The sequence below is a fragment of the Miniopterus natalensis genome, chromosome 5 (assembly GCF_054644295.1).
Source record: "Miniopterus natalensis isolate mMinNat1 chromosome 5, mMinNat1.hap1, whole genome shotgun sequence".
Taxonomy (NCBI): Eukaryota; Metazoa; Chordata; class Mammalia; order Chiroptera; family Miniopteridae; genus Miniopterus; species Miniopterus natalensis.
Genome location: NC_142085.1, coordinates 91,814,968 through 91,839,494, shown reverse-complemented (window position 1 = coordinate 91,839,494; position 24,527 = coordinate 91,814,968). Strand labels below are relative to the sequence as shown.

Below are 24,527 nucleotides of genomic sequence, written 5' to 3'. Positions count from 1 at the left end.
GGAGTTCCGGGGCGGAGCCAGCTGGTCGGCGTTTCCCAATTGGTCGTTGCTGGAAGGGGCTAGAGGCTGATGGCTAAGCCGGCTCTCGGTGTGACCTCTGGCTGCGTACCCGCCTCTCCGCCTGTTTCTTCTTCCGTTGTAAAGATAACCTTTAAAAATTGTAAAGCGTATATTCATATAAAGAAGTGAGTACACACACGTCCGATGAACAGACCTTTATAAACCAAGAAGCCGAGTACTGCGGCCCGCCCCACTGCCCTGAGTTACGCGAGTGTTCCGCCGGCCACCGGCTGACGTCCCTCGCTGCGCCGCGCCCGAGTTTGAGGACGTGCGCGCACCTCCCGCCGGGGCTACCAGGAGCGAGGCTCAGGGCACGTGCTCGCGCACGCCTCCTGGCGCAGTGCACGGCGGGAGCGCGCCGCGGTGCCGGGGGAGCCGAACGGCTGAGGCCTCGGGCGCACACCTCTTCAGCGAGGCCGGGCGATTTCCAAATGCCCGCTTACACTCCGATAGACGATTCGACCTTCCGTTGCTTGATGGTTTCCCCAATTCTTTTGTAGGGTCAGACTTTAAAATTTTTGTCCATCGAGAGTGAGTTCGAGTGTTTTCTTAAGAAAACCCTGACGTATCCGTCAGCTTCCTTGGAGTAGGGGGCCCGGCGACCCGCGGACCTCTGCGAGCCGGGCTACGGTGCGCGCCCGGGCGACAGGAGGGAGCGCCGCCGGGCATCGGAAGTGGTGCAACTTCCGGCTGGGTCGCCATCTCGCCGTGAGACAGCAGGAGCGGGTGTCGGCGATGTTGTCCTCCGCTGCCGTGTCCTGGGGCGCAGGCCGAGACCTGGCGATGGAGCCGCACAGCGCCGGCCCCGTGCAGCTGCGCTTCTCGCCCTACGCTTTCAACGGAGGGTGAGGCCCCGGCAGTCGCTGCCGTCGCGGTCCCTGCTCGCGCCCTCGGTGTCGCGCGGCCTCCCCCGCCGTGGGGCGCTCGGCCAGCCTCTGGCTCCCAGGGCCGCCTTGCCGGCCTGACGCCTGGGTCTCGTGCAGGGGCCAGGTGTGCGGTGAGGCCGCCGGTGGGCTTTGAAGCCCGGCTGTGCTGCAGGAGAGCTTCCCGGAGCCGCCGCCAGGGGCAGGTTTAGCGTCAGAAGTGAAAGTGAGGGCGGATCGGTCCCTGTCGTTAGAAGCGTAGATGTGTCCGTAGCTAAAGGGCTTAGTCGCTCAGGGGGGAAAAATACTCAGACGGGGGCCTTTAAAAATGTTATTCTTGAATGTTACATTTAAGTTGTGCTTTTTAAAAATAATAATAACCAGCTTTATGTTAAGTGGTCCTTTTTCTTGATATCCAAGAAAAGAATTAGGGTTGTAGGAAAATGCTCTATTAAGTACTTTTGGCAGCTGTATATTGAGGCAGTGATCAGAATTTACCGACCAAACTTTACTTAAAGCCTGCATGCCCAGCTCGAACTCACCGATGGTGAAGTCGACCAGGTTATTTAATCAGGCCATGTGGGTTTGAAATATTAATGCATGTTTTTGGAATGTGTTGGAGGAGAACGGAAGGTATGATTTTAGCCTTGTCTCTGCCTCTAAAGGGCAGTGCGGCCTCTCCACTTTTTGAACACATATACCCTTCTCTTCCTCAGCTCCTCAGAGTTTGGGGGAGAATCAAGCATTTTGCAAATTGCAAACAGTTATCTTTTTTAATCTTCATGCCACCTGAGTGTTAGATGGTATTAGCCCCGTTTTTACAATGAACCTGGGGCTCCAGCCACAGCGTTGATATGAAGTTGAGCTGGGACTTGAATCCATAGCTCTGTTGCACTGAGTTTATGCTTCTACTCTTTCATTTCTAACACTTTCTGTGACAACTGTTGGAGTAGTTATGTCCTAAGACTGTTATTAGGTCCATTTCATAAGGCAGTTGTGAGTTCTTTGTAATAAGACCTTTCAAGATGTTGAGTATTCGGTGATCATTACTCACTTTTTAACCTCGTGATCCAGTTTAAGCTATTACTCCCCTAAAGGTTAGTTACTTATGACTTTTTGATTATTAAATTGAGTTTCCTTTTCTCAGTCTTTGTTTTTTTCTGTCACACTTATTGCTGCTGGCTCTTGGGCAACCTTTGCTTCTACAAAATAAGACTTCTCTGTCTTTTTCTACTTTAACTCTTAAAATGTGATTAAACTCCAAGTCACTAGCCTCTGTGTTTGTCACTCAGCACTGTCACATGTCTCCTTACTGGGCAGATAATTCCCAAATCTGTTTCTCCAATTTCACCTCTCATGAGTCTCTCAATTCTGACTGCTTAAGTAAAACATTTCTACCTGGATGTTCTGCTCTCACCATAACTCAAGGTATTAAAACAAAAGGCAAGCTTATGATCCCTCAGTCACCTTTCCTTTACATCCCTTATAATCAGTGTCATGCTGCTTGTCAAGGTTAAAGTCTACCAAAATTATGAAAACGTGTACAGTTTGTGTGATTGTTTTCTGAATTTACCAATTTCTTCATGTTCACACTTCTACCCTCCTTACTGCATTAGTCTTACTGGAAGTGTTTCCCTCCCGTTTCAAAGGTTGTGTGATTGTCACAGCAGCCTTCTTAAAACTCCACTTTGCACTTGGAACTTTTCTCACTCTTGCTCACATAACGTCACAGTTTCTCACCGACATGCTGCAATCTTTAGTTTGGCATTTGGGATTTTTTATAGTCGGATCCCGTCCATCACATAAGCTTGATGTGCTGCCCTTGCTTACACATAAAGAGACACCTGGCTAAGTTGACTGTTCATTTTAACGGGGTCCATTTCCTTTTATTTGCCCTCCGTGTTATCTGGGATGCTGTCTGTTAGCGCTTCAGAGCGTTAGTGCACATCCCAGCTGAGTGAAAACAGTGGCTGACGCTTTCTGAGTGCTCACGTTCTGACGCACTATGCTGGGTGCTCTATGTGAGTTATGTCATTTAACTCTCATGGTCACCCTATAACACAGAATCTTATCATCATCAACTTGAACTTGGACAATTTGTCCAAACTCACAGAAATTTGTAAGGGGAACATCAGGTCTTAGGAAACTGCAGAGCCCAGGTGCTCAGGGATCACACTGAACTGCCTCCCACATATGTGATCACAGCTAACTCTGGAGAACCAGTTATGTTCTGGGCACTAGTCTGAGGGCTTTACAATTATTAACTCATTTAATCCTTGTAACACCCTAAAAGGCAGCTACTGTTAGGATCTCTGCTCTATGTCTGAGGACATTGAGGTCTTGAGAGGTTAGCAACTTACCCACAGTCTCAAATCTGCTAAGTGGGAGAGTCAGACTTAGAACCTGGACAGTCTGCTTTTGGTGTTCATGCTCTAGGCCCCTTCAATAAGCTGCCATCATGAACCAAACAACCACAAAGCAAAAACTTTGCCCTTTGTTCATTCATTTTTCAACAGATACTGGGTGACTGAGTGCTAGGAATGCAAAACCCAACCCGCTCTTCTCTGAGCTCTGGTAACTGGTGTGGTGCCACTATCTTCACCTGACCCCTAAGGCTAGGGCCATGGCTCTGTCTGTTATGTAATATTGGTACTTGGCACAAAGTAGGTATTTATTTTTAATGATGATAATTCAGTGACTCTTCTGTTACCTCCTGCTAGGGACCCTTTGCTGTGATGTAGGCTTGTGTTTTTAGAGAGCTCTTGATGTTTCTCCAGATTACTTGTAGCCACGGGTACTTTCCCAATCTTTCCTCTTCTATCTGAATCCTGCTCGTGAAGGTTTGTGGCAACACTGCAGAGAGCAAGTCTGTGGGCACCATTTTCCCAACGGACTCAGGTGATGGTTAGCATTTTTTAGCAATAACATCTTTTTAAGTTAAGGTATGTACATTTTTAAAATACATAATGGTATTGCATACTTACAATATTGTGTAAACATAACTTTTCTATGCACAGAGAAACCAGAAACTTTGTGTGACACTCACTCTGTTGTGATAATTGCTTTACTGCATTGGTCAGGAACTGGACCCGCATCCTTCTATTGGGTCAGGCGTGTTTTCCGTCCTGAAGGATTCATTAATTTTTCTTTCTTTCTTTTTTCCTCAGCACTGTTTTGGCAATTGCCGGAGAAGATTTTTCAATTGTTGCTTCTGATACTCGATTGAGCGAAGGGTTTTCAATCCACACCCGGGACAGCCCCAAATGTTACAAATTGTAAGTAAATGTCAAAGGACACATTTCCCAGGGCCTTGTGATAATGTAATGCTGCAAGAGATTTCACTTCTAAACAATGTGTTTCATGGGTTTTTAGATTGCCTGTTTGGAGCTTAGCTTGCATTTTTGTTGGGAAACAATTTTCTAAATTAGTATTTCCTAATAATTTAATATGCAGTCTTCCTGGTATTTGCCATATCTGGGTACCAACAGTGCTTTTCATAATCTAAATATTTTTATCTCAACATCTTGTCATGAAAAATTTCAAATATACAACGGAAGTAAAATTTTATGGTAAATACCTGTACACTACCACCTAGCTCTTATTAACGTTTTACATAATTATCATGTTTTTCCGTCCTATCCATTCATTAATCCATTGAATGTTTTTTTATCTGCCCCTTTTTTTTAAAAAACTTGAAGCATTCTGTTTAGCCACATCCTAAGCAATTACACCCGTGGCTCACAGTTTTAATAGCTCCAATTTTTCTAAAACAATAGTAAAATCATATGTATGGAAAGAAGAAAAAATGTCTGCGTTGGTCACCTAAATGCATCTTGCAAGGTTGGCAGTGATTTGTATTTAACATTTTTGGAAACGGTTATACACGGTGGTTAGTTCCCAGGTTGGTCCACAAAAGTCTGTTCCTCCTGAATTTTAACAGGAAAGGACTGATGAGGTTCTATCCTGTGGTGCTCCAGGGAGTCTATAAAGAAGGGAGCTCTGTCCTTCCTGGTTCAGGGCTGACCCCATCTTAACCCAGAGAAGTGAAGTTTGTCTTACCATCCCAGTTCCCTTTTGACCACTTTCCCATCTTTTAATACCCCTTTCTCCTCTCCAAATCATGGCTTCTCTAAGATATAACTTTCATGATTTGAAAGTAGTGAATGATATAAATATAACTTTATTGATATCATCTTTGTGTAGTGTTTTCATCTTTGTAATGTTCTATTTTATTTTATTATTTTTAATTGATTTGGGGGGTCAGTATGAGAGAAACATCTGTTGGCTGCCTCCCGCATGCTCCCCAACCTGGTATTGAACCCAAAACCTGGGTATGTGCCCTGACTGGGAATTGAACCTGCCACCTTCTGATGTATGGGATGCTGCTGCAACCAACCAAATCACACTGGCCAGGGCATCACGTTCTATTTTAGTGTGTATGCTGCTAAAGTGAATACCCATTCTTTTTTAATGCTATACTTTAGGTCTAGAGGTAAATAGAACACTAACAACTTCCTGTATCTGTTGTCAGCACTAGCCCGTGCATACAGTTGACGTTGCCTGCGTACCCTGACCCCATGCCCTCTGGGGTTGACCTAGGGATGAGCCTGCCTCTTCCCCACCTGATTGAGACTGACATTTACTCTTTTTTCTTTGCGTTCCATTGATGTACCCGGATATTTGGGGAAAGCATATTGAAGCTCCCAGGATGTTGTCCTACCCTGTCTGTACTTATTGTCAGCCCATCTTGATGTTAGAGGAAGATTGGAGGCCTTTATCTTGGTGCAGAGGGGCTGGATGTAGGGACAGATCAGGAAATGATGGTGATTCCCCAGAGTGTCGAGAGTCCCCCAGTTGGACAAGAATGATTTGTATGCGTCGTCTGTAAAGTCTGAAAGAAAGAAATCATAGCCTCTGCTAAATAGTTCTTGATAAGATTGGTTTAGCTTTCTTTATAGAGTGATACCCAGATTTATGAGTTTACTTCTGAGATATATGGTTGAACTTGCATGTATATACCAAAAGTAGTCAGTTCCCTTCCAGGGGCATTTAGGATGTTTTTCATCTGTCTGTTTGTTTTGGAGAGTTATTAAAATAACATGTGTAACCTACACAAGTGGGCCAGAGCGTATCTTTGCAAACTTGCTGGCAGGATGAATTTCCAGCAGTGGGATTATTGAATGAAAATGTACACTTAAACTTATACTAGATCCTGCCAGTGGCCCTTCTAAAAGGTGGGATCAGTGTATACCCCTGCCCAGCATCTGAGAGGACCATTTTCCACAAACTGGCCAGCACAAGGCATTGTTAGCCAGTGTAATAGGTTGAATCATCTCTTGTTTAGATTTGGATTTCTCAGTGACACAAAGTCTCTTTTCATATGTTTATGGTGACTTGTGTCTCTTTTTATGTGACTTTCATATAATTTTGCCCATCTTGGTTTCAGATGTACAACATAATGATTCTAATTGTATATATTGCAGAATGATCACTGTAAATCTAGTTAAAACTTGTCAATGCACATAGTTGCACAGATTTTTTTCTTGTGATTAGAACTTTTAAGATCTCTCTTAGCAACCTTCAAATATGCAAGACATTATTAACTACAGTCACCGTGCTGCATGTTAGACATGGTTCTTTGTGGTGTTAATGTTTTTCCTAATTGTAGGAGCCCTTTGTAGACTAAGGAAGTTAAAATTAGACTTTGTTCACATGTACTACAAATATATTTTCTTAGTTTTTTCTTTTAAACATCGTATTTTTTTCTGTAGAAGTTTTTTTGGGTTCTGTTTTGTTTTTTATGTATTCAAATATATGAAACTTTTCTGTGTGGACTGGGTTGTAGCATAACTCAGCTGCCCTCAACCCTAGATTATAAAAAAATTTGCCCATTTTGTCTTTAGCCCATTCATAGTTTCATTCTTTCTTTAAGTCTTTGATTCATCTAGAATTTATTTGGTGTAAGGAATTAGATATTAGATTACAGGCATTCCCTCCCCCCGAAAAAGGGGTTAAGTAGTTGTCCCATTACCATTCAGTGAGTAATGGGAGTAGGAGTTTGAAATTTAAAATTTCCCAACATGTTTTGCTTTACTGTCTAACCAACTCAATTTCCTGAAATGTGCTTTTTGCAGAACAGACAAAACAGTCATTGGATGCAGTGGTTTCCATGGAGACTGTCTTACCCTGACAAAGATTATTGAAGCAAGACTAAAGGTAGATGCATTTTACACATCTGACTGTTGAAAGTTCATAACTCCTTAGACTCTTGTAAGCTCACAACATGGCTGCTGCTCAGAATAGCCGGGGAAGCACTAGGCTGATGCAAGAAACTGACCTGTTCATGCAGCGTCATTAAAGTACAGAATGTGAAACCATAGCAGATCCACCTGTCAGATCTCTACAGTAGAAAGGATTTCTGCCCTTTTTGAGGTGGCAGGAACAGGGTTCTTCTGAAGATTCTCTTCCCTGAAAAACAAAACAGACCAATGTCTGTGGAGAAGATAAGCTTTTGGACAGGAGCTTGGTCTGGAATCCTGTTTGCTGACATGTTCACCTCACCCTCCACAGATAGGATGTGTGGACAGGAATAGGGAGGGGCACCGCCTGAGCCATCACTACCCCCCCCCACACACAGGCTTTGGTTGGCTGGAGGCGGGTGGGGGAGGAGAGAGGAGGGCCGGCATTAGGAAGAAGTGAGAGAAGGACTTGGACCGACTCTAAAGGGTCTGACACCATCACTGCCTGAGGCGTGAGGAGCTGGGATCTACTCTGAGGAGGCAAGGGCGTGTCTGGACTTGGTTAGGGTCTGTGCATGGTATCAAGTTTGCTTCTAGTAATTTCCAGAATAAGGTAGGAGCGTTTGGACTGTGCTAGATGGAGTTTACTTGGCTCAGATTGGGTAGAACTCTCAGCCACTGTTGTTAGCATTCAGAAATGTAGGTGTTTCTCAGCCTGTAGCCTGGGAGGTTTTATCACAGCTGTTGGTGGCATTTACAGTATCAGCCTACTGCCCCTAGTTTCTTATTTAACTTTGTGGGCTATATGTCAGAGTTTGTAGGTACATAAAAAACTGAGCAGCATGTTCTGTTTGCTATTTGTAACACCTGAGGTGATTCACACCTGCAAGAGGTGTTGTGGTCACTGGCGCACACAGTGATTTACTTACCTGACACTTGCTTTTTGAATGTGTAGGAACAATTTCACTCAGTATTCATCAGTTAATACTTACTTAAAAATTTTACTTAACATTGAAAACTTCAGCAACTTACATTTATTGACATGTGTATGGCTTTTAATGCATATTTTGTAAATGGAAGTAGGACAAAAATAAACGTGATGGAGAATTGCTTGTTAAATAAAACAAGAATCGATGAGTTCAGCTTAGATCACAGTCCTTCCTGAAGTGTTTCTTCAATATATTACTACATGAGTGGTGAGGTGAGTAAATGGTGCTTGGTTTTGAAATGAAATGAAGTGAAAATTTTTTTATGACTTTCACATAGGAAAAATTCTTTTAGACACCGATTTAGCTATTACTTGTAGCTCGTTCCTAATGTTTCTTCAGTACTTTGTCACTGTACGATTTCACAGTACTTCCCGGGTTTCTCTTTAGAGGTGTTTGCCATGTAGCTGGCAATTTGGGGAACTGAAATTTGTTATCTGTTTGCTATTTTTGTAGGATTCCTCAGACTCTTAGATAAGTTAGGGTTCCCTAGGGTGAAGTAAACGTAGGTGGAAGTCACTGATTTGGAGACTTCTCTCCTCCACTGTAGAGGAGCAAGACCACTGCCCTGTCCTCGAGTCCTGCAGCATGAGGGTGAGGCCCTCGTCTCTGTTCTCACAGACAACTGCTGTGCAAAGAGGGACCTCGACCTGGGTCTAATCAGGGGTCAGCAGACTCTGCAGAGGCCTAGATAGGAAATATTTTCAGCTTTGTGGGTCACTGGGTGTTTGTGGCAACTGCTCAGCTCTGCTGTTGAAATGCAGAAGCAGACATGAGTAGTATGTAATGATGAAAGAGACTGTTCCAGTAAGACTCTACACAAACACAGGTGGGGGGCTGATTTGGCCCACGGCTGCAGCTTGCTGGCTACACTCTTGATGCAGGGTGAAGAGCTGGCTCACCTTGCCCATTTGAATGCGTGCATTTTCTCTGGAGTTTGCATCCTTGTGATAAGGATCACCTAGGAAGTAGAGTCTGTAAACCAGATACAGAGGGCAGACACCATTCTTTCCCCTAAAAATTCTTACTGCCCCCCAAATGATAGGGTATAAAGAATTATTATTTTACCTTAGTGATATTGTGCATTTTGATCATGAAAGAAACAGGTGTCTTTTCTTTCACCAAGATACACATGTTGTTTTCACTTTACTGTTCATAGTTAGGGCCTGAAACATATTCTGCCTCTACATGCCTGTTGTTTTTGTCAAAAACCACAGATGTACAAGCATTCCAATAATAAGGCTATGACCACGGGGGCGATTGCTGCCATGCTGTCCACAATCCTCTATTCCAGGCGCTTCTTTCCCTACTATGTTTACAACATCATCGGGGGACTGGACGAAGAAGGTACAGTTTCTCTGTGGAAAACTACAGGCCAGCGTGTCATAGGTGCCGGTGTTTTCATCCAGACTTGAACCATAAAGACCATCTTGCCCAAAAACTTCATTTTCTGAAAATTAAGCAATGAAGAGACTGAAGCTAAATGGGAAATAAATGGTTGTCCAAAGACACAGAGCGAGTAGTGTTTAGAGTTCTAATGTTGGGCAGTCCATTATTTTACTGTTCTCTCACAATCTTTAATGAGTTCAGAAGTAGATAATTAGCATTTTGATCTTAAAAAGTCTGACCTGGGGAAGCTTAACCTAGTGATGACATTTATTAACAAACTTGTTTGACATTAAAGTTTTTAAAAAGTAATGTCTTAGGAGTGCATGCATGTCCACCCTTGTTTGCTGAACATTTTTGAAACACCTCTTTGATTTTCTGGCAGAGCCCTACCAGGACATTTCTGTCCTGCTTCTGTGTCACTCAGCTCTGGCACTGGCTTCTCACCAGCTCTGATTTGTGTTCACTTCTGGTTGCTTCCAAAAACAAAAAATACTCTCTCAGAACAGATCTGTGCCACCATTTAGAGTGGTCTGTTGTAAAAAAGTGACGGAAGTGTCTGAGTGAAGCCAGTGAAATAAGTCTGTCTTCGGAGAGGGAAAATTTAGGGTAGGGAGGAGTCAAGGCTCTTCTCAATTCCTTCTCTCCAATGTTTCCTTCTTAAGGGAAGGGAGCCGTGTACAGCTTTGACCCAGTGGGGTCCTACCAGAGAGACTCCTTCAAGGCTGGAGGTTCAGCAAGTGCCATGCTGCAGCCCCTGCTTGACAACCAGGTAACAACACCGCTCCAGGTGTGGTGACGTCAGCAAGCACTCTCCTCCAAGTCCTCCTCTGCTAGCTGGGGAGGGTGGGGAAATGTCAGCCCCTGCTGACTTCGGGTGACTTGACTGCTCAAGACCTCCTGGTCTCTGCTGGCTCTTTGGCCACCGCTCACCTACTGCACACCTTGCCTGCTTGCTGCATTCTCGTGACCTCCTGGTCTTTGGGTTTACTGTGGTCTGTCCATCTTTTCAGTTCTCCTCTTGCCGTCTGCATCATTTTATGAAAACACCTCCACCCCGATACCATTTCTGTGTCACCTGACTTTGTATTCTAACTTTTAAGTCTGTTTTTAACACGCCCCCTTTTCCATTTCTGCTGACTGAGCTCAGACCTGCATGGCATCCTGCCTGGATTATGTATTTCCTCACACCTGTTCTGCCTCCAGACACTCTTCCCTAGTTCACCCTCCTTGCTTTTCTGAACTATGTTGCATGCAGTAACTTCCCTGCTCATGGCTTACCTGCCTCATCTCCCGTCACTCCACAGACCCTGGGAGCACTGTGCATGTCCCGTATCCTCAGCCTTGGGCGTGCCACAGCCTCGCTCCTTCACCCGTTTGCCCTTCACACCCAACTCAAATGTACTTTGTTCTAATGAATTTGGTCCTGGCTGTCTGGGCTCTCCTGGCCCCTCTTCCTCCTCAGCTATAGCACATTCTTATCTGCTCTGCCCACGTGTCCACCTCTCCAGGGCGTGTGCTGCTCAGGAGCCAGAGCTTTGTCTCTGCATCCTTGTTGGACACTAAATTTGTGGGATGAGTTCATTATGAATTCTCAGGCATGAAGGCATTGGTGGGGGCAGAGCTGCCCCCCCCCCCCCCCGTGTACGGTCACATGATACCTCATCCAAGTTTTCTGTCTCACCAGGTTGGTTTTAAGAACATGCAGAATGTGGAGCACGTCCCACTGTCTTTAGACAGAGCCATGCGGCTGGTGAAAGACGTCTTCATTTCTGCTGCCGAGAGAGACGTGTACACCGGGGATGCCCTCAGGATCTGCATTGTGACCAAGGAGGGCATCCGGGAGGAGACCATCCCCCTGAGGAAGGATTGATGTCTGTGCTGCCCACTGATTTGTTTTATTAAAAAATAACCCCTGAAGTGCTCACTTGTCTTCTCTCAGCAGGACAGGGCTGGGACATTGAAGTTCTTTTTCCCGTCTTCCCGTACCTTCCTGTCTCCAGAGCTGTTTTTGAATGTTAAGGAGGAAAAAAAAACAGGTCATGTCAGTTTTCCCTTATATTTACGAGCAAGAAGTTTATCTGGAAAAGTTGACTTTTTGATCAATGCAGATGGTCAGCCCATCTTATGAAGAGGGCACTACTCTGTCTTAGTTTTATTAAGACATCAATGGGTATAAATAAATACCTTTAAGATTCTTGTTCCTGGGATTGTTGACACGCAGCCTGGAGGAGCTGTTTTGGAGACACATTTTCAAACCACCAACATAGAGGAAAATTGTAAAAGCAAGTAGCCCTTTAAGTGGGCTTTAGCCAGAAATCTCGGACAATTTTTCCGCACAGTTTGGGAATGTTAAAATCAGACCTGGATTTTGATGGCTCTAAGGTAGTTGTTGTTTTGGAACTATTATATACATTTTAGCTTCATTACATGTAACGGACTAGTTTTCTTGGTATTGAGCAAGTCAAATTATACAACAGAAAATTTACTACTGACCTCACTAAGAATTAAAATTATTAAAGCCCCTGGTAGATACGTATTTTTAAATCTGGTCTACAAATATCTGTTAGATTCTCTGTCACAGAAACTATGGACAAAATGGTGAGGTGTCGCTCGTGTTTCTCTCACAGTCAGGAGAGAGCTGCAGACTGCCCCATCATCATATTCATCTTTATTGCACTCTGGTTTCTCTAGAGACAGCACCAATAGGACAGACTTATGGTGAGGAACTGACTCATGATTATGGTCTGCCATCTGCGAGCCTGAGATAAGTGCCAGGGGAGTAGATTCCAGCCAGAGTGTGAAGGGGCCACCAGGACAGGTGCAGGTGTCGGCCCTGCTCCCCAGGACCAGAGACAGTGTCCCTGCTCAGTGCTCCCTCCACTTGTGTTCCTCCCGGCCCTCAGCGTGTTGGGTGAGACCCCCCACATGGGAGGGCAACCTGCTTTACTCAGCTAACAACTTAAATGCTCATCTCCTCTAGAAACCCTCACAGATACTCAGAAATAATATTTAGCCAAATATCTGGGCACCCTGTGATCCAGTCAAGTTGATGAAAATTAACTGTTGCAATTCTATAAATGGAATATTTTATTTTTTTGTTTCAAAGAATTTTTTGTTGAGTTTGGGATTCGGTTTTTCACTATTTGAAGTTATATAAATTTGTGTGACTGGAATTTTCTATGAGGTCCTCACCTCTGAAGGTTTCTAGGGAAGTTCTCCAAATTAACGACGTCTTTTTCACAGCTTCAGGTACAAATTATTTATCCTAGTTTTCCTCCGTACTTAATGGTCTCATTTGAAGGCCTGTGTTTGGAGTAGGCTAGAATCACCTCCTCCAGAATGTACTGCTGCCTGGATCCTCCTGGTGCCAACTCTGACTCCAGTTACTGGGGCAGCTTTTCTAGATCGTTCAACCGTAATTCCTCACCTGAAAGGGCAGCCTTTAGCACTTGGATAGATTCGAGGGACAGCTTGCTTTGACAGCCAGCCTTCAGTTCCAGTTAGAAAGCTGCAGTTACGCTGAGACTCCTTCATAGGTCAGTCGTGTTCCTGCCAGGACACAGCTCACTGGAGGTGCTGGCCGTGTCTAGATTCATGCACTGAACTGGAATGCTGTGTAGATGTTGGTTTGTTCTTAGCAGAGATATTTTTCTGAGTCTTCTGGATGGGCTGCGCAGGGGCGTGCACTGGCCCTGCCGAGCCTGTGACCTGCAGTTGCCCCTCGGCCTCCGTATTTCCCGCTCTGATTCACAGGCAGAGAAGTCAGCCTGTGAGACTGACTGCAAACCTGCCTGAGAGGAATACAGACCATTAGTAGGAAGATGGTCTTTGTTACCAAAGAGTCCTAACTACTGCTCTAATAGGCGTTCTGCCTCTCTGCCCCTCTCGTCCTAGGGGAGCAATCCCAAACATGCTTCTGACTTGGGTCCCGTCCCCTGACGGATGGTGGATCCCCTGTATTATGCAGAGCACTTGTCCTAAACTAATTCCTGGGCCACCCCAGACATACCACCCTAGTCTCAGGGCTAAGATATGAAAATCTGCACTATAAACCACCAAATGCCCTGATGGTGCACACATAGTTGGAAACTCTCCTAGGTTCTCGGCAGACAGGTTGCATCAGAAACAGCCCCTGGGGGACGTGAGGGATGAATTATAGGGCTTAACTTAGCGCAGGGAAGAGGAGCTGGTTAGATGGCCTGTGGTGCAGTGGCTGATGTTCACGCAGCACCAGCCGTTTGGCCAGGCACAAGCTTGTGATCTAGGGCCACGCGGACATCACCAGCCTCAGAACCTCTGCACCTCCCACTTCAGTGCAGTGCACTCAAGGAGCCCTGCCTCGTGGAGAAGCTAGAGGGTCTGTACAGCCAGCGACACAGCTCTGCCACTCTCCTGCCAGCTGCAGGCCACTCAGAAACGTGGGAAGGAGCTCCACTGAGGAGGTGGGAGCGGTGGCCATGGGCAACTGAGACTCAGGGAGCTGGAAGACCAGGAGCTCTGGGGGTGGGGGAACCTCATCCTTGGGTTCTGCTGGCTGGACGTTCCCCACCAGGACAGGTCTGGAGGGTTTGTCTGTCAACACCCTGGCAAGTTTTCTCTGGGCCAGGGAGCTCACAGTGGTCCGTGTGTGTGCATTTTGGATGTGGTGGCTGTATGCATCCAGCAAAGGGAGAGGCCCCAGCCGCCCCACCACAATCACCATCTCCATCATTTCCAGGCACTTCTCAGGCATCTGCCCATGACGTTTGTCCTGGTTCTAGTGGCTCCTTGGATCTTGTCATCTTTGAAAATATTTTTCTATAATGGGAAAAATCTCCACTTAGAAAACAACATGGGGTGTGCCCCACAGAGCTGAGCTGGAATGTACAGGTGACCTAGCATGTGATCTCACCACTCTACCTTCTCTGCACCCAGATGCTGCAGGGGAGCACCCTGGGGAATCCTGCGCTGTTGGAGGAGTTGGCTGGGTCCCCAGAAACCCCTTCAGTGCTGGTAGGTCTGCGTGCCCCTCTCCCAGAGCCACCAGGTGGCAGTGTCAGCCTGCGCAGCCTGGCCTCGGGGGAGTGTAGGGAAGCCTGTCCCGGCCAAGGTCCTGGGTGCAGGTGCATCAGCTTTGCTGAGCTCCTGTGAGAGCCTTGAGCCTAACCTGGGAGGAGGGGCGCCTTGGCTGACGCTCCAGGTCTCAGCTCATGCTGACATCCAGGTGGAAGGGACAGGAGATAAACCCAGCAACATCGTTAGCAATCTGTACTGCAGGAGGAAAGCCGAAAAGGGGGCAGGTAATAATTCATGTGGAGGTCCCAAGTGTGTGGGGGGAAAGGCTGGGAGATGCAGAGAGAAAGGAAGCAGGAGGGGCTGTTTGTGGTTTCAGGAGACAAAAATCAAAACAATTTAATTGGAAACAGGAAAACTTAAGGGTTTGCCCCAGGGATCTGAGGGGTGGGGATTCTGCTGCCTCTCTCCCGTTGTTCTTTGTTTTCTGCTGTGAGCAAGTCCTTTAATTTCTTGCACTTTGGTAAATCCCTGGCCCATGAACCTTGATGTTCTGATGCTCTAAGGACCCTGGCTGAGGGTCTCAGGCGGGTGCTGGTGGGAGGAGGGCCCACGAGGTTGGGAAGCACCTTCTCCGACTTGCATTTGGCTTAAGCCCTCGGTTAGGATTTGGCCCATGTGGCTTCCATTTGCCACTGACAAAGGCTACATGTATTTTCCTCGTATCTCGCAGGTAATTTTGTCTTTTTTTTCTCTTGCGCAGAAGAAAAATCAAGCAAGTCCAAGGCAGACCTGCCTTAGTGGAAGGTAAAGGAAACTGTGTTATGATGACGTTTTCCAACCCAAAGGCTGAAACGCGCTCGAACGCTGGGTCTGACCAAATATTTGAACTTGAGGCTGTCTGAAACATTAACCCTTGTCATAAACTTGTTAAGATCCCTATTTAATTTCTCTTTAAATATTTATTTTTAATTATTTCAAAACTGGTGGTTAGATTGTTTTCTTCTGTGCCCTCAACTCTCACCCTCATTCACTTTCAGAATTGACTGTTGAGAACCACGCGCGTGGCCTGAAAGGTGAGGACGCTGCTGGCCCGCTGGCCATCCCCTCACTGGTAAGGGACAGTGCCTGTTGTCTGTGTGAGCACCGTTGTCGTAACCCACAGGCACTTTGGGGTGGAGGGTGGGGCAGCGTTGGGGGAGGAGCTGGTTGGCTGACTGTGTTCAAAGACCGTTGGACAGTTAGGTGATGGTTGGGCCGGAATAACAGTCGGATTTATCCATCAGGCTGTGAAACTGAAACCCAGGCTTTTTAGACAGCCACCTACAGCGTCTGGGGTTTGTCTGAAGAAAACGACAGGAAATTCTGGCTTCCCTCAGGCATCATGCACATGAAAGGAGCTTTAGCCTTGTTAGTAAAACTGCAAAATTCTGATAAAGCAAATGGTGTTGAAGGGTCTCGAGTTTCCCTCAAAGAGACTGGGCTAATAAATCTTAGGGGTTACGTGTCTCCCACAGAAATATTAACGAAAAGCCACAGGGAAAGTGACCAACGCCCTTTACTCCATCAGAAGCTTGGAGTGATGTCAGGTGTCGACGCTTTAAAAGCAAGAACCAAACTGTTTCTTACAGTTTCACAAACTGCGAGGAACAGTTACCTGTCAAACTTGGGAAGTTTGGTGTAGGTTGGGGGTCCTTCTTACTTTCTCTTGTCCCTCTAATAAATTTACATTGTCCTGTGTACCACATAATTCAGTGAGAAAGATAAGTTTAAAATTTTATAGTGGAGAAACCTTGGCTATGAGATCTTCAGTTGCTCAAAATTCACAGCCAGTTTGGAGCTGCGCCCTCCTGAAACTTCAGCACCTCTCATTCCGACTCTTCTGTGTGATGTGGGCACTGGAGCTGGTGTGTCTCTTCTAAGCCAGGCGACTTCCTAGACATCAAAGTCTTGTCTTTTATTATCTGAAGTGCCAGCATGCTTTGGCTTATTAAGAGGTACAACTGTTTCTCCTTGAATTCCTCCAGTTCATTCATTCATTCATGTATTTTATTAGGAAACATTTCAAATGCATGCAAAAGAAGTTGAGAGACCAGTCTAATGAAACCCTATGTACCCCTCACCCATGTCGATAACTACTTGTTCCATCCCCTCCCACCCCCCAGATTATTTTGAAGCAAGTCCCAGAAATCCTATAACTTCATCTGTAAATATTTCAGTCCTTTAAAAGATGACCATATTTTAAAATACAATCACAGCATCATTACACTTTTACAGATTAACTGAAATTCCTCAAATATCCAGTCTATGTCCAACTTTTCTCCATTGTCTCATAAATGTCTATTTACAGTGCGTTCACATCTGGGTTAAATCAGTCTCCCCCAACCCGTGAAATGTAATTGTCAAGGAAGCCAGGTTTGTCCTGCAGGTCCCCACTCTTTAGATAGTACTGACTCCATTCCTGTAGTTTCTGTAAATGTCTTTTCCTAAAAATTGGTCATTAGATTTAGAGACTTGATCAGAGTCCATTCAATCTTCATCAACAGAGCGATCTAGTTGATGTCTTACCATCGCAAATTATACCTGTTTCTATTAAACAGTAATCTACTGGGATAGAAATCTTTTTGTGATATGCCATTATAAAATAAACTTTAGTTTCTCAAAAAGCCACAGGCCTTTCCATCATAAGTCCCAGACTCAGACAGGGTGGGCTTTCCACCTGCCTGGAGGTGGGGGGCCCCTCCCTGGGGGCCAGGAAGCCCCTCCTTCCATGTCTCAGCTTCTCCTTCAGGGTGATGTATTTTCTTCCTACTCTTGTCTTTTATTATCTAAAGATAACACCTGGGAGGCTCAGGTGTTAATAATATAAATATCACTTGCTTTCTCAAATAGCAAACTCTGCAGACTACCTCAGGCACAAGCAGGGTGTTTTGCTTGCTTGTGTCCTTCCAGGCTGGCCCCTGTATCCAGCACGTTTCTTAAGCTCGGTTTGGTTAACACCTGATTTGTGTATTAGCTCCGGGAGACGCACGTAATGTATTGTCATTTATCCTTCCCAGTAACAGTAGCAACGCATCGCGGGTCTCCTGCCACCTCTGCTGCTATCTTTTCTATTTCTGTGCTGGGACTATTTCTGGGAGAGTGCCTCGGGGACAGCTGAGGGCCACATTTAACCCACCAGCTGAAGTGTCTTACACATGCCCTTCGTGTCCAGCTTTGCGGAGAGCTCTGCCTGGGCACAAATGGCCGCAGGGTGAGTGCTCCTTGTGCCTCTTCTGGGAGGCTCAGGTGGTCCTGGTCCCTTTTAGAAACTTGAGTCAAGCTATTCGCAGGGATTACACCTGCTGCCCGCGGGGCTCAGATGCCTGGCAGCCTGAAAAGGAGAGGCCCTGAGCTGCAGGGCGGGGCCAGGGGACTGGCTGGGGGGACAGCGGTGTCTGCCAGGAGCCTGGCCTCAAATAGCCTTCGACCTGAGCTTCCCAGAATAGCTGGCCATGAATCAGTCACCCACAATCCACAGAGAGCCTCTGAAACCTTTTAATTCTTATGCTTGCACCACGGTGGAGAGCAGCGTTCTCACTGTTACTCCTAAGAAACACTGCTCTCTCTCCAAGTGTCCAGGTGTCCTCTCGCCTCTAGGACCTGGGATGGGTTGGAATGTGAAGGGTCACACCAGCCTGTGCAGGTGCCATGGGGAGGTCGATTCTTTGTCACTGTCACCTTCGGTTGGTGCATGTGGGGGACCACATGTCGCCCAAGTCATGTCCGTTTCTGGGCAAAACTAAATGCCCGTTTGGAGTAGAGTTCATCTCAAAGAATTGTCCGGAAAAGGAAAGCGGATTCACACAGCTTCCACCATGACTGTCCCCAAATGAGCTTCTGCAGGAGAGGGGAGCCCGGGCCATTCACCCTGTGTGCAGCCAGGAGGTGAACAGGGAAGGTGTGAGGAATGTCCAGGAGGTTTAGGTGCCAGAGGAGCTGGGTGTGAATGAGCCTGAATAGGCATTAACACGAAACAAGGGAGGCCTTCCTCCAGCTCCCTATGGTTGCCCCTCACCTTTGCTGTGGACACAGCCAAGCCCTGCCGCGTGCCCACAGGTCCTGGGCACCTCACCTCCTCCTCCCACACCCGCTCTTCCGGCAGCACCCAGCTGCTTGTGGTTCAGAGCTGTGGCCCTAGGCTCTGGGATCCGGTCCCATCACTTACCGGCTCTGTAGCCTCAGGCGAAGCCGCAGTTTCCTCACCTGTGACATGGGGGTGATGTTAGTACTTCCTCCTAGTGAGTAAACATGATGTGTGTAAGTGCGTGGCCCAGACTGACACACAATATGTCCTCAGTGCATCTGTCAGCAGGGCTGAGCCTCACATGCTGACCCTGCTCTGCAGAGGGGCCACCACCCACCTCGCCCGTCTGCCTGGAAACTCATTTATCCCTCAAATCCTTCAAATTCTGGCTGGGGTGTGCCTCGTCCCACCCACACCCCCGCCCCTCCTCCCCCAGGCCCTCTCCCTCTTGCACAGCTGCTCCGCAGAGACTGACTCTTCACTTCCATCACTTCCGACTGTTACCCTAGAGGGCAGGGTAAGGTGCTCCTTGGCACCATTGGCTCTAGATCCCTGTTGACCATTATTGCTTAATAAATATTTCTTTAAATAATTCAGTGGTTGCTTGAATAAAACTTGGACTGGCAGCTATACATGTCTTTGATTCTTGGAGAACTCATTGCTACTAAATGAAAATTTATAGGAAAAACATTTCCCAGACAGGGTGGGTCAGCAGAGGTGGTACACGGTTTGAGGAACCGCTGAGCCAGCATCTCCTCCCACCCCAGTGGGAGCCTGATCTGCAGGTGAAACATTTGTTTCCAGGCTCAGGGGCCTCAGCTGCCACAAAGGGGGGACGCAGAGCTCTGCAGCTGACCAGGCCCTTCCTGGATGGGCTTTCGCCCACCTGGCCGCCAGCCCCCAGTCCTCCAGCCCCCAGCCCTCCCTAAGGTCTCTTGGGGTCCCTTGGCTGCAAACAGCCCTGAGATTCAGGACCAGCTCCTCTCACCCTCTGCCTCTGTTTTGCAGTGGATTTTGCACAGAGAACATCCCAAGAAACGCGCATGAAGGAGAGCCAAGAAGGAAAAACGGTGAAAAGAAAAGAGTGCAGAATTTTATAAATGGCCCAGCAGGATATGCAGAATGTTATATGAATGGAATCATACATTTGGGATTAGCTTTTTCCTGTCAGCACAATTCTCTGGAGATTCACTGAAGAACTGTCCTTGGCATGGCACTCGGGGCCACGTGTGTGTAGTAGGGGAGCCAAACCCTCCTCTCCCTTCTCATTTCAGTGACTAATGACCAGCATTGACTGCTTACCTCACAACACGGTAGCTGGCACCCTCCAGAGGGCAAGCATGGCCATGCAGAGCATTTCGCAAGACCCACTGTGAGCAGTGACCACCTTCCCCTGTCCCCTCCGTGAGTGCCCACGTCCTGCCTCACTCCAGGGGAGAGGAATTGGGCTCTACCTCTAGAAGGGAGGGACACAAAGAATCTGTGGACAGGTTGTGAAATCACTGTGGTGGACTTGATCTGTAAAACGTGGCCCACAAAGCCACCTAATAACACCATTTGGTGTCTCCTGTCCAGTGTTGTGGGTTGGCTTGTCATGGATATAACTTGGCCACAAGCCTGCTGTGGAACTTTGGGCTAATTACTGAGCTGCTTTGTGATCCATCAGACAGGGACACTGGTGGCTGCCACACGGCCAACTCCAGGAGACACCTGTGCCTCCTGAGCACACAAAGCCCAAACTGGCAGAATGTCCCTCACAGGACGGAGCTGGGCACAGTGTGGGCCTTCTCTCTGGGACATCCAGTCACTGGTGGCTGAGCCCGGTGCCATCTCTGAGCTCTGTCCATAGAGACCACCATGGTGCCTCCACTCTCCACCTCCCTTGACTTCCAGCCTTAGGACAGAAAAAAGTGGAATTAGGGTCTCGTCAACTGGGCCTGTGAGTTCCTTGGGGAGTGACGCTCTCGATGCAAACCAAATGGTCCGAAATTCTGACTCTCAACTCCGTGAGCATGTGGGAGTTTCAACCTCCCAACATGGGTTTGCTTGGATTTTTCCATCCGTACTGGTTCCCTCTCCCTGTGTGGCTGCAACTCGAGGTCTCTGGGAAGACACCCTCTGTGGAGGTCCCGGGTCTGAAGGACAGAGGCCTGGAGACTGGAATGACAACAACCTGGCCCTTTGTTCCTCTCGGTGGCTTTTTGTTTGCCTGACAGATGCTCAGCTTGGCACTCGGCACCCCTGGGTCTTCATTGAGCATGACCTGCTTTGCTTACTGATCTCCCCACAGTGTTCAGTCGTTGTCACCGTCCCTCCAAGGCCCCAGCCCCCAACCTCCCTCGGCACTCCTCTGTTTCCCCTGCTGCACCCCAAAACTGGAGCCACTGCCAGGAAAGCAGTTGGGGTAACCCTATATCTCCCTCCTGAGGGTGGGAGGCTCTGAGGGACCCTGTCCCTCCCTCCTGGCGTTGGGAAGGCTGTCAGGATTGTTCAGCTACTCTCTCGGTGAGAAGCAGCTGCCTGGTGTCCCATTTACCACGGGCGTGGGTTCCAAGCAGAGCATGTGTGTTTGGAGACTCTAGTGAACGTAAGAGCGTAATTTCAGAGTGGTGTGAAGGGTGTGGGTGATTTTGTTCTTGTTGCTAATGGGTGTGAGGGACCTCTGGGCATCATCTCTAGTCTGTTTCTCATGAGAAGTCACGGGGGAGAAGGTTCTTGGGCAGCAGGCTCCATTCACTCAATGCTGGAACCCAGGCCTTCCTGAGGTCCCCACACACCAGCCTCTGCACAGAGAAGAAATGTGTCTACATCACATTCCCCGACAGCTTCTCAGTGGCATCTCATTTCTTTCAAGTCTTGGGTACTTTGTCTGGTTGCTGGGAAAGAGAGTCATTCCTGAGAGACGAGCTTGGTGACTATGTGGATGCTGCATCTCAGCTGATCGCCCCGGGCGGTGTTGCAGGGCCGGGGTTCAGGGAGAGATGCAGACGAGCAGGTCCCCCAGGCCCCTAGGGGTAGATGTGACCCCGTTGGTCAAGCCTGTGCTGAGTCCTTGAGAAGCTACCTGTTCTCTGTGAGCCTTTGGCTCTGGTTCTGCTGCCAGCTGCTCAGCTCTTTCTGTCTGTCTCGTGTTCCAGCTCCTGCAGAGAAGCTGGCAGTTCCCTAAGTCCCCATCAGCCCCCTGGGCCTTCTGCCTCGCGGGCCAAGGGCTGATTCAAAGGCAGTCTGCCCTTGACCAGGAGGGCTGCAGAGGGGCGGTGGGCACTGCAGGGGCTCCTGCGCGGTCTTCTGGTTGTCCAGGCCGTCGCCTTGAGGGGGTGGCTGGGGTATGCCTGCCTCTCTCTGCCTTCTACGTCTAACAGAGAGAGACGGGGAGACTGAGAGAGAGACAGAGACAGAGAGACAGACAGAGACAGAGTCGGGGACAGAGAGACAGAGACGGGGACAGAGAGAGACCCACTACAGGGAGAGGTGGGACGCAGAGGCCCCGGGAGGAGAGAGGCAGTGAGCATTTGCTGGAGCTAACCCCCCTCTCAGTCTCTTTGGGCTCAGTCCTCACAACCGCCCGGAAGGAGTGTGGCTCCCACATTCAGGGGTGAGGGAACTGGCTCAGGGGGACTCGGGATCTCGCCTGGGTTTGCTCAGCTTTTCTGACTCCAAGCCTGAGACTCTCCTTATTCCTGCAAACGTGTGGGGAAATGTAAAAGAAAAGAGAAGGCAGCAAAACCCACCACACGCTGGCGCTGTGGCTGAGGTCAGTCTGCCAAGGACGGAGGACAGGCCCCGTCAGACCGCAGAAGGGGCTGGCGTCCTGAATCAATTAGAAGTCGGTGGCACATGCGAACAGGCCGTGGTGGGAGGGAGGAGGCAGCTTGGCAGTGGGGAAGGAACACGGTGTCTGTGCCGATTAAGTCTCACAGCGGGTCTGGAGAGGGAGGCGGGTGGCGGGCGTGCTGGTGTGGAAGACGGTCCCCGAGCCTCTGCAGAGGCCTGGCTGGGACTCCAGCCTGAACAGCCTCAGCAGCTGGGCGGTGGCAGCGAGCAAGTAAACAAGAAAATAAATTTAGTGACAGGGCTGCAGGAAGGAGGCAGAGATGGTGATTCAGAACGGCTTCCCGGGGGCTCAGCGCTTTCCTGGGAGAGCCCCCCATCAAATGCAGTAGCACCCACATGGCTGGCCAGGGTCCCCTCCATGCTGGGTGTCTGTAAATCAACAAATGAGGGCAGGAGAGGAGCGAGAGCGGGGGGCTCAGGGGGTGGGTCAGAGCACCACCCTGTAAGCAGACCCACGTGCAGCCCTGAGCTCCTTGAGGGAGGGAAGAGTCTGGGCCCAGCAAACGCTTGCTGGCAGAGCCGATGGAGACCCGAATGTGTTGAGTGCTTACTGTGGGACACACCAAACATGCGTCAAGCTCTTCCTGTCCATTTTCTTGTTTCATTCTGAAAACAGTCCTCGAGGTGTTAACCAGCTGTCGCCCAGGCGTGTGATGTGACGAATCGCCCCAGGGCCTGGACACAGAGGCCACGGTTTCTCACTACAGTGTGTGGGCTGCTCGGGTGGCTCAGACGTGGCACCCTCTCGCCCCTGTGGGCGTGGGTGTGGGCGTGTGCCCCTCAGGGAAGGGAAGGGTGGGGAGTGAATATTCGCTGAGTTGAACTGATACCCAGCAATATTCCTTCACCTGGCCCACGTCTCATTTCACAGATGAGAGGAACAAGGCCCAGAGGAGTTGTGTTAACCTCTGAGTGGCACCTCCAGCAGGAGCACAAGAATAGGCCCAACTGTGGGAAAATATAGGATTTGGGGGGGTCAGAGTTCAAGTGCAGATGGCCACAGCCACTTGAGCCAGTTTAAGCAGATGGGGGTCTAACACAGGACAGGCACTTCCCGAATCACTGAGGTGACCAGAGGAGCCTGCTCCAGGCTGAGTTCCCAGAAACAGCCTGACCCTCAGTCGGGTCCAGAGGGTCCGCCCGTTGCCTCCAGACTGTGGCTGCGGGACCACGCGGCCCCTCCCGTGTCAGCCAAACACACCTGAGCCGAGGGAGGGACAGAGGTGCCTGTAAGTGAGAGAGTAACAGGGAAGATAAATGGACATTTGATATGGCTTTTGGTATTTAGTGACTAAGCACAAACCTTTCAAAAGAAAAGTAGCCATTTCGAGGTGTACAACTCCGTGGCATTTAGCATGTCCACAAGAGTGTGCAACTACCTCTGTTTCCAAAACATTGTCGTCACTCCTCCAAATCTCCTGAGAATAGATTCTTTTTAAAATTTATTGATTTTAGAGAGAGAGAGGGAGGGAGGGAGAGAGAGACGTCGATCGACTGCTCCACCTGTTGGTGCGCCCTGGCTGCTTCTTGTACGAGCCCGGACTGGGGTCGAGCCTGCGTCCTCAGCGAATAACCATGACGCTCTGACCACGTGAGCCACCCAGCCGGGGCCCGAGGACAGATTCTTAAACACCAGTTTTATTTTGTATTTTTTTCATCACAGAAAATAGGAGGCAGGGGTCAGTTAAAAAACCAAAACCAAAACCAAAAAAACACAGCAAAAAACCTTGTAACCCTAGAGGTTTTATTTATTTATATCACTTTAGGGTAAATTCTATGGGGGACATGAGTTCGATGAGAAAGGAGAGCAGTGGGACGTTTCTGGTGGGTTTCAAATATGCTGCGTAGGGCCTTATGCGTTTGAAAGAGTGATAAAGCAGTTTTATTTTTAAATGGGAAATTTTCAGTATAGGCCAGAAACAACATTCTTTGCAACTATTTTAATACAATATAAAAATGTTATGCATCAACTTCATTGTGAAAAGAGTATCAGTTTTAAAACTTCTTTAAAAAACTTTTAAGCAAAAAATTTTATTTTGTGCTGTTTTGGGGGGTTTAGGGCAATTCACTGCCTGCCCGTCTCCCTAATCTGAATGCT

General features: G+C 48.1%; 1 protein-coding gene and 1 long non-coding RNA gene across 2 annotated transcripts; both read left to right on the top strand.

The window, feature by feature from the left end:
• Nucleotides 1-719: 719 nt before the first annotated feature.
• Nucleotides 720-11,454, top strand: PSMB1 (proteasome 20S subunit beta 1). Its single transcript, XM_016212950.2, has 6 exons — nucleotides 720-905; nucleotides 4,091-4,198; nucleotides 7,058-7,139; nucleotides 9,366-9,495; nucleotides 10,200-10,306; nucleotides 11,222-11,454. Exons 1-6 carry the CDS (start codon nucleotides 796-798, stop codon nucleotides 11,405-11,407), a joined length of 723 nt encoding a protein of 240 aa, XP_016068436.1. The 5' UTR covers nucleotides 720-795; the 3' UTR covers nucleotides 11,408-11,454.
• Nucleotides 11,455-14,262: 2,808 nt separating this feature from the next.
• On the top strand, nucleotides 14,263-16,097 carry LOC107537016 (uncharacterized). The gene is made up of 3 exons (XR_001603192.2): nucleotides 14,263-14,529; nucleotides 15,293-15,336; nucleotides 15,570-16,097. It is a non-coding gene; the product is annotated as an uncharacterized LOC107537016 (long non-coding RNA).
• Nucleotides 16,098-24,527: the final 8,430 nt, after the last annotated feature.